This window comes from Physeter macrocephalus, chromosome 19 (genome assembly GCF_002837175.3).
Source record: "Physeter macrocephalus isolate SW-GA chromosome 19, ASM283717v5, whole genome shotgun sequence".
Lineage (NCBI taxonomy): Eukaryota > Metazoa > Chordata > Mammalia > Artiodactyla > Physeteridae > Physeter > Physeter macrocephalus.
Genome location: NC_041232.1, coordinates 48804808 through 48817670, shown reverse-complemented (window position 1 = coordinate 48817670; position 12863 = coordinate 48804808). Strand labels below are relative to the sequence as shown.

Below are 12863 nucleotides of genomic sequence, written 5' to 3'. Positions count from 1 at the left end.
CCTATTTACTGACCGGTGGATTACACTGGAGAATGCTTCCTCCACCAGCCAGCCATCTGTGCGATCAAACTTATTCTTGAATTCAGCAAATATTTGACAGTACACAGGGCCAGCTACATTGTGCTAGGTGCTATAGAAAACAAGAAAACAAATCCGATGCCCTGATGTTTAGGCTTTAGTAGGATTGTACGCTTGGCTTTCATTGGTTACCTATCCAGCACCCACTGCCCCTCCGATTTTGCCTTGGAAAACCACCCCATGTAGAGCAACCACATGGTCTTAATGGGACCGACCCTGCCCCCAGCTCCAGAATAGGTAATCTCATGCTCTTGCTACATGGGCAGGCTCCAGCCACTCAATGGGTGGTTTCCTCTGACCACTGTGATTAATTCAGAATGGTCCACTCAGAGGAAGGCTAGGGACTTCATGTTTAATTCTTTTTTTGGCCTCACCACACGGCTTGCAGGATACTGAGTTTCCCGACAAGGGATTGAATCTGGGCCCACGGCAGTGAAAGTGCCAAGTCCTAACTACTGGACCGCCAGGGAACTCCCAAACGTTTATTCTTTCTGATAGGAATGAACAAGGGAATATGTAACTTCAGGGGCTGCTTTCATCCATCTCATAGCCATGAGATAGGACAGCCTTAGAAGACGACTGACACATGGAGAGGGCAGAGCTGAGAGAATTAGAGAAAGGGAAACAGTGTCCTGGTCAAACCATACATGGGCTTTGTCCTACCACTGGACTGTTTACAGTTATGTGACCTAATAATTCCCTGTATCTTTTTGAGACAAACTTTTCTTACCATAGAAAGCATCTAATTGATACTGCTTAAGACATACATTAATAAAACATAGGAAGTAACAAATGCCATAAAAGAAAATGAGAAGAAAATACTATGAATTCAGAGAAAGAATACTTGAAATGAGGGGATTAATAAAGACTCTGGAGGTGACATGAGCTGAGCCTTATTTAATTGTAACAGTTACCAATTATTGGTGTCTTACTATATCCAGGCCTTGGGCTAGCATTTTTCATGCACTGGCTCATTTAATCCTCAAAACCACCCTATGGTTACTTTTTATGAAATGAGACTGACATTTGTTCTTTCTTCCAGAATAAAGCACTTCAATTCCCAGCTAAGCACATGACCACCTGTAATAAAGATTTCATTTCCCAGCCTCTCCTGAGGTATGGCTACAAGACAAAATTCAGGCCACAGAGATTAAGCACAACTGTGTGGACTTCCAGGTTTTCTTAAAGTTAGGGGCAAGCCTCTTAAGCCTTCCTGCTTTCTGCTGGCTGGGATGCCAAGGTCATGGCAGGAGCCAAGCAGCCATCCTGGATAGTGAGGAAGCCACATGCTGAGGATGGTAGCAAAGAGCCTGGGTCCCCTGACCATGTTGAGAAGGCTCCCTGCCCAACCTGGGCTGCCTACCTTGACTGCTTTTGAGAGAGAAAACTTCTATCTCGCAATAAGCCAGAAAGAACATTTTGCATTTTCTTTCACACAGAGCTGAATCGAGGTCAGACTGATCCATTAATATTATCTCCATTTACAGAAATGAGGGCGAAAGCTTACCCAGTTATAGCCATTGTAAGCCAGGATTCAAACACACTTCTGATTCCTTACATCGGGGTTCCAACCCTCACCCAGACTGCCTTGAGAAATACATAGGATTTGTACAGAAGTGGGTAGAAGGCCTTGCATTTTTCTTACAGACAACCCAAGATTTTCTATGGTGGCGAGGATAATTTAAGACAGGGAATGATTCTGGCTTTTATTTTATTCCTGAATTGGCACAGCCTCCCCCCAAATTCCCACAGCAGGTCTTTGGAACCAATCACCATGGCTGCTCCCCCTAAGGCTACTGGGAAGACAGTGATTTGGCTCCTCGTTGCCCAAGGTAAACATGTGCTGGGAACACAACCCAATCACCTCTCCTCCATCTAGGAAAGTCATGTAGGTCAGAAGATAGCAACTGCTTAGGTTGGCACGTGGCATCAGTCTGAGCTTTGATGCTGTGACTCAGGCATAAAAATGAAATTATCAGGGAAAACAAGGAAGGGCAGGTCAGGGATTCTGAAATACTCCTCAGCAACTCCAGAGCAAAGCTGCAAGACTGCCTTTTGCTTTAGATGTTATGAACTACTACAGTAGGGTTCAAAGTGTTCTCCTTTAGCAGATGAAGACCATCATGGTAAAAGTACAATGTATGTTATGAAGTTCAATATACTGTCCAAATGTACAGCAAGTCGTGGGAACACTTACTGAACTGAATTAATTACACACGTGATTACTGAGGAAGATGCTTCAGGACAACTTGGGAAAACTGTCTATTTACAACTGGCAAAACAACAACTAACCATGAACTTGGTCTCTCTAAGACTAGGCCTGCTTTCAGGAGACCTTAGGGGGTTGAGTTCCGTGCTGGAAAAGGCTCTAAAGGACTGTTAGTCCACTGAATCTGCTCTGGAATCCCATGTGCGCAGGATCTGAACAAACTGCTGTGTGCCAACGGAAAGATTCAGATCCTTCAGCAGATAAGCAAAGAAATCATACTTCAGAGCATCCTGGTTTCTGAGGTTAAGAAGCTCAGGTGCTCACTGCCTTGGTGCATACACGCTCACATGCACACACACACCCCTAAGGGTATAAGACAAGTTTATACAGATTCAGTGGTCTAGAACTGCACTGTCCAAATATGGATACAGCCACTAGCCACAGGTGGCTAGTGAGCATTTGAAATGTGGCTAGTATGAATTGAGATGAGCTCTAAGTGTAAAATGCAATTTGTAGTGTACAAAGATTTCATACAGAAGGGTAAAATATCTCCATAATTTTTTACACTGACTATATGAAAACGATACTATTTGGGATATACTGGGTTTGAACAAATGTGTCACTAAAATAAATTACACCTCTTTCTTTCTACTTTATGTGGCTACCAGAAAAGTTTAAAGTACATAGGTAGCTCACATTATATTTCTGTTGGACTAGAAATACTGGACAGTTCTGGTCTAAAAACCTTCATTTAGACTAAGTGTCACTTAATTTCTTTGGACTAAGTATCACTTAACTTCTTTGGAAGTAAAATGTCATGTTAGATAATAGCATAAACTCCCACCAAGAAAATCCTCGCCTCCCTCCTTCCAGCTATTTACTACGTACAGTGTGCAAAGTGGAAATCTGCCAGGTGGTTCATGTTCCCACAGGGTCAGGAGAGGCCTGGCTCTCCCACCAGTCTTCGCAGGCTCTCCCACACCCTCTCTTAACCTCTCTCCACCCAACCCCCAGTGCTCAGCTCTTGCGGGCAGCCTCCCACAGCTCAGCAGGCACACCCAACACTGCCCTTCTGGTGTGCTCTTCTGCCCTCTGCTCCCACCGCTCCCTCTCCCTGGGGGACAGCCTTCACACGCATGACTTCATCCCTCCTCCTGTGACTCGTCCTTGCAACTTCACAGAAATTCAGGGGATTCAGACGCTACTTTCCAGCCCCTATATCTCTCAGTTACTTTAAGCACTTTAAGTCAAACTCTGAAGGAAGAATCTATGTACTTTTAAAGAATAAGAGAAGGGACCGACTACAGTTCAAACTCACAACCTGCCAAATTCCGAGAATGGTTAGTGTGTACTGGGAGGGAGGGGTCAAGACCACACTTTGTGTGGTCTGCGTATTTACAAAAACTGTTAAAATAAAAATTGAGTAATCTGGGTTTTATCTCTTTTTATTTTCGAGGCTCTCCCTCAGAGGAGGGTAGTAAATAATGAAACGTCCCAAACATTTGAAAAGAGAAGGCCCAAGATGACACAAAATTAGGCAAATTTGGTCATGAAAAAAGAAAGAATAGAGGCTCTCAATCTGGGACACACAGATGCAGGTCTGAATCCCTGAAAGTATGGGCAAGGTTCTGAGACTGTGTGTATATAAACATTTTGAGAAAAGAGTCTGTAGCTTTCATCATATTTCAAAGGGTCTGAGACTCACATAAGGACTACTGCCATAGGTCTTAAGCATGAAATGCAATGAAATTATGAGGTAAAGAAAGGTTATCTATTTACATGATAAATATTTTTAAGACACCAGCGAGTATATGCTTGCAGTCATTAAGTCCATTACAGTGCACATCTGTTAACTCTGTGTATCTTCACAGTGTGATCTTCACCACAACTTGCAAAGTGTAACCATTCAGTGCCTTCTGCTTCATTCTGTTCAGTTTTTCCATTACAGTTCTTCCAGCATAATTTTTTGATAGCAAGTGTATGACTTTGGCTAAAACAAAGATAGAGAAATCATGAAATGAATGTATGCTATGACTACGAAATATTTTTCTGGGTGCTCACCTGCATATTAATTCAATTAGTATGCTCTTCCTATTAGTGTTGTTAACATAAATAGAAGTCAAAACCTGAACATCTAAATGTACAGATTTTAAAATATCATCACTAATATTTTAGCAATTTTATGTTAGGCTTGAAAACATTTTACTTACTGACCAAGGACACCACCAAAAGGAGCAAGACATAGACAATGTATTTATGTCAAATTTTGCTTTTACCATCAATTTTAACTATTAAAATCAGTCTTTCAGGTAACATTACTAAATGTGTTTCTTTTCTAAAGAATTCCAACTTTGCAACATATTCTACATTATTTGATCTTCTGACATCCCTGTAACTTGAATGGACACTTACTCTCATTATTTACTGCTGGGTAAGGAAAGATAGTGAAAGATTTAATAAACTACCCAGTGAAAGAACCTTGGTCTCCAATGTGACCTGTAACTGCATGACCCTGGGCAAGATGTTCATATTAACGCACTCCCCCCAGCCCCCATGGCTGACCTAGGATGCTACCAAACATAGATTATTAATAAATCTCTATGAAATATAATATCCTCTATAAATTTAACCTGCAAACTAGTCCTCCAAACCCAAATGGAATAAGGTGAATAAGGTGCAAGTTTTAAAGCAGTAAACACTGAAAATAATACCTGAGCTCACAAATTATACTTGCAGACTCTGAGAATCCCTGTCACCAATGTACTCTCAGGATCAAAAGAATGAAGTATAGCCTTGAAGTGATGAAAAAAATCAGCACACCAGAACCTAAGTCACCAAATGACTGTGAGCCCTTGCAAGCGGCCACTCTAGAAGGGTCCACACTTTCCAACAATGCTGTTGTGCCTCAGTGTTTCCTGAAATTCTCCTAAAGGAAATGCTTCCACATAGACTACGACCTGAGTATTCTCAATGAGAGTTCATCTTCCTTTGAGGATGAATTTGATTACTGAAAGAAGTCAAAAGTCATCTGGATATGAACTCATAAATAAGATGAAGGTTAAGCTAAAAAAAAAAAGTGAATGGTCAAAATGAGGAAAACTTTATATAAAAGGTGTCATAATTGGTTTTCTTGCATCACTAGTAAGCTAGTTTTGAACACAGTTCCTAAAGAGAAGTTCCAAAAATATTTTAAGTAACAGCAACATCACTGGGATCTCATTTTTTCTGGATTAATATTAAAGTTCTCTCATTTCACTAAAAGAATGATTTGAAGTAGTGACATCACTGAAACAAGTATATATATAGACTAGTATATATATAGTACTTTGCTTCCCAGAGAAGTTACTTTTAGGGACAGTACTTATTTGGCTATATATGCTTTGAGATGGTATGTTTCATTTCTTTTCTTTTTGGTAATGTTCTTTAAATCCAGCGTGTTAACAGATCACATTTAGAAGACTGGGAGTTTGGGGAGGCAACCTAGAAGTCAGTGTTTGCTTATATTACCTTCGTTTATATTTCATTATCAGCAAAACCTTTCATTTGAAAAGTACTCGTAATCTGATAAGTGTAATATTAGCAATCCAAATAATAGAAGGTAAGCCAGGAATTAGTTCTTGCAAATCCAAAGTCACCATAATGACTAAAAAAATTTTAAATGAAAAACTCAAATTCTGTACCTGTCCCCTCCTGCCCATACTTTCTGAGGGGCTTCTTGCCACTGTTCCACATTCGGGCCACAGAAGTGGTCTGGGTACTAGGCAGAGGCAGAGCAAGCATCATGGGTAGGGCAAAGTGAAAGGAAGGAAAAGAAGAGGAGGGGAGGCCAGGAAGAGAGGAAATTTCAAATGCCTGAAACATGGAATTTCATTGGATACCTCTCTCTTCAGTAAGCCAATAGCATGAACTGTTTCAACAGCTAAACCCAGCATCAGAGAGGTGGGAGAGAACCCATGAGGACAGCAGTAATAAAGCAGATCTCATTTTAAATACATTTAAATAAATACAATTATCATGAGCATTAACATGCTTTGCCGGTAAGGAGACCAACTCCCCTGGAAGGTATATCTTGTACAATACGTCTCTCGGCATCAAGCCAATGACCTTCCTCATGATGCTGTTGTTTGGAATTGTATTTGAAGTTATATTTTGGATAGTTTAAATACATGAAGGTTGAAGAATCCTAAAAAAAAGTCTAACACAGAATGACATTAATGACTTTTTGAAAGTTTAGTCATTTTTAATTAATGAAATGGGTAAAGAAGTAGATTAAAAAGTGTTCCCTGCTGTCTAAGCAGGTGGATGAGGAAGAGGCTGTAAACAGCAGGTGCTCTGAGCAAGCTCAGGTGGCAAAGGCGCCCAGGGCACGAGGCTCAGGACCACTTACTCTGCCTGAAGGCTGGTCACAGGGCTTTGAGGTGTACTTGACGGTTTACTCCATTTCAGGATGTGAGCTGAAGTGTTCGTGTTCAAACACGAGATTCGGCTACCAAACACAATCTATAATATTTCCGAAAAACCACCAACATTTTGAATTAAATTTTACTAAGATTCTACTTAGTCAAATTCTGAAACTCATCATTATGAAAATCACTTTCATCTCCAATGCATTGTCTGTAAACACAGTATCATGCAAACAAGCAATTTGGTCAAATAAACTTTTAACAAACAAGTGCAATATAGTAACAAACGTCAATTTCAAGAGACTGTCACAAAACACAGAGGTACAAATTAGCAGTAAGCACCATGAACAGATTTGTGTTTCTCTCCATGCAAATGTGACATAAGATTTGCTGCTAAAGACTCCATGGTATCTATCTAATCTGATGGAAGCAAAAATAGGAAGTAAATACCTTTGACTTGTTTCTACACAGTGCCTCCAGTCATTTATTTCTGGAACTTGATCAGTCTTTTTCCAAGAATATAAACAAATCTTTCCACACTCTAATCCTACTGCAACAATGTATCTGTTTTTAAGGGAAGGGAAAGACAGTGATTAATTTAGCATGAACTTCTGTTATCTCAGTAGTTCTTCAGTGCTCCCAACTGTCTCTGGCTTACAAAGGACTCTGTTTAAAATTCAGGCCCAGGATCCAGTGTGCTGCTCTACTGTGCACTCACAGAGCCTCCTCTCCATCGAGGATGCTCACAGTTTTACCTCTGCCCTCTGCTGGCAAGGCCCATGAGCCAGGGTTTCCCTGGCTGGCAGCAGAGACCCTTGTTCTACCGAAGATACTTGTTACAGACAAAGCACCACAGTCCTAAATTTGGTGAAATAAGAACCTTTGAGCCACACTCCCAATCTCTATTTCACCACGTTGAATATCATCAAGCTATATCAATTTAGCAATTCTTATGAGGGGAGTTCCCTGGTGGTCCAGTGTTTGGGGCTCTGAGCTTCCAGTGTGGGGGGGCCTGAGTTTGATCCCTGGTCTGGGAACTAGGATCCCACAAGCCACGTGGCACAGCTAAACAAACAAACAAACAAATAAATAAATAGGGGTTGATCAGAAAGATAAAATAAAATGCTGTTAAAAACAAAAAAGAAATCCTATGAGAAACATAAGCATTATAAAAAAAATAGTTAACTTGGAAGCTAAGAGAACCCAAAAATGAAAGTGTAAGAGGGCTACACATTGAGAATCTAAGTGGTCTTCTTAAAGAAAACATAAGATGAAGCCCCACACAGAGACTGACCGTTGGGAAAGGTTAAGTACTGGGCAGACACCGACGGCAGTCACAGCTCCGCCCACGTCCAGAACGGAGGAGCAGGGGCCGATGCTGTGCTCAATGGAGTCATCGCTGGAGTCGCACTCACCCCAGACAACCACCTAACACAGACAGATCAAACTCTGTAAAACTTTCTCTTTGCAAGGTTTCTAGCAATGCATTAGAGCGTTTCAATGGCATAGAGGACACTGACATTTTAAAAAATGCATCATTTTCATTTGTGTTCCAGGACTCCTGAGCATTTCAAGCATCACAGAGAAGCCACCATGTAGCAGATACATGTCTCTGAGACCTCAACTACCCAACTGTGCTGGTCCAAAGATGACTGTCCCCGCTCAGAGACCAGGGGTGTTTAGCCTGCTCTTTACACTCAGGAAACCAGTTCTGATCCAGTGAGATTCTGTCCACCACGTCCTCAAGGTGCTCGTGCACCACCCCAAGAAATTACCACAAAATGCATGAAACCAACCAAGTCCCTGGCTCTTCTTCTACACCACCCACTGCTCATGGAATCAGCTCAGCTCACTCGGGAGGCCCTAATCTTGATGATACACCGCATAAGAAATGAGGCTTTCCTGGAAGCTCATGCCTCAAAAGGGTGTGAATGGTCACAAAGAAATGGAGAGGGAAGTGAAAATGCAGGACCAAAGCAAGATTCTGAGCAGAGGGCTCTGCCCAAGCAAGCAGGAGTGCATTTCTGAGACTGCATGGCGGATGATGCTTTGTCTGTTTCAGCCTTGACCTAACTGTGACAGCCACAGCTGGACCATCTGCTACCAGGCCTGACTGTGGAAGGCAGAAGCAGTCCTGCTGCCTGAGCAGCTAGCAGAGAGTAGGAAAACAAATGCTGAGGAAGAAATGAATAGGCAAATGACAGAAGTAAAGGTCTGAGAGAAAGCACTTCAGATGCTAACATTTCAGTGTTTCATTGAGTGACAACATGCTGTGTTAGTCCTCTGCTTCTGTAACTTGTACCATGACTGTGACTGGAGAGGGCAGGAGAGGAGAGGAAACGCTCAAGTGCCTCAGCACCTCTGGTCTGCAGGAAGTACAGAAAAAGGAAAGGATGCTTTAAAGAGCATAAAAACAGAGGAAAGACCAGAGGCCAGGGGAACATTTCCCAGAGAACAAGGGCGAGGGTCATGGTCAAGAACCTACTGCTAGCTAACTTGTTCTGATTTTTTTCACAGCTTGTGACACACACAGGTACACACCCCGCCTCCTCCGATGAATGAAAAGGTAATAATCATTCATTATAGAAAGAATTTTAAATTCACAAAAGTACAAAAAAGAAAAGCAGAAACTGTCTTTCCCTGTGTCCCTCCATCCACTCCTGCTCTCCTACTTTCTTAGTCTTGACCCACTTCATTTACTACTTTTCTCCTACTGGGGCCATCTGATAGCCATGTGTCTGAAGGGCCTACTTCTCTTATTTGATATTTCAGAGACATGTATTTATAGAATTGAACAAGTAAGAAAAGCCTTTTTATGTATGCATATGAAAAACACAGAAGGAAATACATAAACTGATTTTTAAAAGATGTATCAGAAAATTAGGATTATGTGTTTTTTATCCAAACACATCTGTAATATTATTTTACATTTGAAAAAATATTAAGTTAAAAAAAATTACCTTTTTGTCCCGACTTCCAGTGAAGAAATACTTTCCATCAGGACTCCAATCACAAGACCAAATAATTCTACTGTGCACAGCAGTGATTTTGTTAGTGAAGGCAAAGAGACTGAAAACTGGGTCTGAAAGAAACACATATGCACTAGTGGAGAAAGTGGAGAAAGCTGGTTTTTACCTGTTAGAAAGCTATGTTTAAATGCCATATACAACATGTAATTTAACAATCAATTTATATACACAGACTTTTGCAACCGACCAAGGCCAGGCAGCTGATCCCTCACCAGAAGGCTATGTGCATACAATTATTTTTCTAGTAGGAAATGCTTTTATACTGACTAGTCACTCTCTAGTGACTGATGACAAACATCTTCTGGACACTTAACTAAAAGTTCAATTTATGCTTATGGAAGAAGCCTGATGAAATTTAAACTTACTCAGAAGTAGCCAGATCTGTGTATTAAGCTATGGAAAAAAAGACTAATGAACCCTTAAATAATGTAAAAGAAAAAAAAAACGAACTTAAACAAAATCTCTTCCCTTGCAATATTTTAAGTGTAGGGTAACTAACTTCTAGCCCTCATAGGGACTAAACCTAAAAGACATAACTGTGTATGGAGGGTAGACTAATGTATCTATTAATCCACAATCCATAAAGATATAACAAATTAAAGGATTTGTTATTAGTATAATATCACTTTAACTTTCTTAAAAAAGTAAAAGTTGCATGTTAGGAAATCACTAGTTGCAAACGAAATCAGTCTGTTACAACATATACTGCTCAGTATGTGTCATAGTCCCTGGTATTCTCTAAAACACAAAAAACCCAAAGGACTAAAAATATCATAAGATCAAACTGCAGTAGGTTTTATCAATGGAAAAATTAAAAACAGGATTAAACAACACAAAGTACTTTAAACGCTCTGTAGATTTTACCTACTCAATGAAACTGGAAGAATAAGAATAGGCTACTGCTGCAATCACACGAAGCTTTTTTCCTTTTCCTTTTTTTTTTTTCAATTTATGCCAGATCCAAAGTAGAATGCAGGTTGGTGTGTTAACATCTTGCCCAGGGGTCATGTTATTCACAAATGGATGCCTAAAACACTCCTCCCAATTATCACTGTGACAGAGGTGGGTAGGTGAATGGTAAAGACAATGGTCCTTCTGAGTTTCATAATTTAACTGTATATTCATTATTCTTGTCCCATAAAATCCTCAGTATATAACATCCATTTGGTTTTATGGTGGCATTCTGTAACCATCTGCGAAATCCAAATTTTCTACATGTAGATTTTTATGTTTCTTTAACTGAGATGTCTGAATACATATCATCCTTACAAGGAAGGTCAAGTCTTCCTCAGTTATCACAAAACTTTGAAAGACTCACAACAACCAGACTCTGCCTTTCACCCTGTTATCATTTCTGTTTCTCTTTACCCAATAGCTGCTCAAAGTAGGTAAATGGACATAACTGTTTCACTAATAATCTTCTCAACCAGGAGCTGTTTTACCTAACTCAGGTGAGATTGTGTCCTGCCTTTTCCACAGTGACCAGGTCCGATCTCTGGAAACAGCTAGTAAGAACTTGTCATCAGGAGAGAAGGCCATCTGTGTGACAGTCAAACTGTGGAAAATTAAATTCTGCACCTGTTTCCAAGATGCAGTGTTCCAAAGAATGATAGCTGCATGCTCTTTCTTAGCTGCCTATAGGACAGAGATGAAACAATAAAGCAATTAAAGTAAAATAAACTGAAAACATTTTTCAAAATAATATATTGTTTCTATGGTATTTTTAATGTATCTGTGTAAAAAAAAAAAACACAACTTCTGAGAAAATACTATAAATACTATAACCAGGTGTAACCTCTGAGAAGACACAGACTGGAATTAGAAATGATGAACAATTAGAGACTGGTACTGAAATCAGAATTTTTAAAATTGAGTTATATTCAAAAAAGAAGCACATTCACAGATATAGAGAACCAACTAGTGATTACCAGTGGGGAGAGGGATGGGGGGGCAAGATAGGGGTAGGGGATTAAGAGATACAAACTACTGTGTATAAAATAAATGAGCTACAGGATATATTGTACAACACAGAGAATATAGCCAATATTTTATAATAACTATAAATGGAATATAATCTTTGAAAATTGCGAATCACTATGTTGTACACTTGAAACTTATATAACATCATACATCAACTATACCTCAATAAAAAGAAATAAAATTTAAAAAAAAATTGAGTTATATTTAACATACAATATTATATTAGTTTCATGTGTACAACATAGTGGTTCAATATTTTTATACATTATGAAATGATTACCACAGTAAGTCTAGTTACTATCCATCATCATACAAAGTTGTTACCATATTATTGACTATATCCCCTATGGGTACCTTACATCCCTGTGACTTATTTATTTTATAACTGAAAGTTTATACCTCTTAAACCCCTACTTCAGTCATCCCTCCACCCCACCGAAAACACCCTGTCTATTCCCTGTACCTATGAATCTGTTTCTGTTTTGTTTGTTCATTTGTTTTGTTTTTTAGATTCCACATATAAATGAAATAATTTGGTGTTTGTCTTTCTCTAACTTATTTACTCATTTCACTTAGCATAATACCCTCCAGATCCATCCATGTTGCCACAAATGGCAAGATTTCATTCTTTTTTTCTTTACAGCTGAGTAATATTCCATCTCACACACACACACACACACACACACATACACACACACACACACCCCCCAACCCTTCCTTATCCATTCCTCTATCAATGGGCACTTAGGTTGCTTCCATATCTTGGCTATTGTAAATAATGCTACAATGAACATAGAGGTACATATATCTTTATAAATTAATGTTTTCATTTCCTTTGGATAAACAGCCAAAAGAAGAAGTGCTGGATCATATGGTATAGTTCTATTTTTAACTTTTTGAGGAACCTCCATACTACTTTAATACTTTACAAGAAGAATACTTCTGTGTATTAACTGTGTAATTAGTAGTTTAGAAACTTTCACTTCCGGTCAATATGGAGTAACAGGGACCAGATTTACTCTCTTGTGTGAAAAAAACTACAAGATCAGACAAAATACACGAAATAATGGCACTCCAAAATATTAGCTATCTGGCAACAAAGAACAGTGATACCTAAAAGACAAAACGAATCACAGAGTAGGAAAAAAAGAAAAAGAAAAAAGA

The 12863-nt window shown here is 39.5% G+C and overlaps 1 protein-coding gene across 2 annotated transcripts in view; it reads right to left on the bottom strand.

Annotated features, from left to right (window-relative positions):
• Nucleotides 1-3716: 3716 nt before the first annotated feature.
• The window catches only part of ELP2 (elongator acetyltransferase complex subunit 2), a 47494-nt gene continuing 38347 nt past the window's right edge, over nt 3717-12863 (bottom strand). For both annotated transcript variants that reach the window (XM_007110921.3, XM_007110923.4), the window contains 5 exons: nt 11162-11354; nt 9651-9772; nt 7985-8118; nt 7141-7254; nt 3717-4277 (listed from right to left, as the gene is read on the bottom strand). In XM_007110921.3, coding sequence (XP_007110983.2) covers nt 4121-4277; nt 7141-7254; nt 7985-8118; nt 9651-9772; nt 11162-11354 — 720 coding nt within the window. In that variant the 3' untranslated portion in view covers nt 3717-4120. The remainder of the gene's footprint in view (nt 4278-7140; nt 7255-7984; nt 8119-9650; nt 9773-11161; nt 11355-12863) is intronic.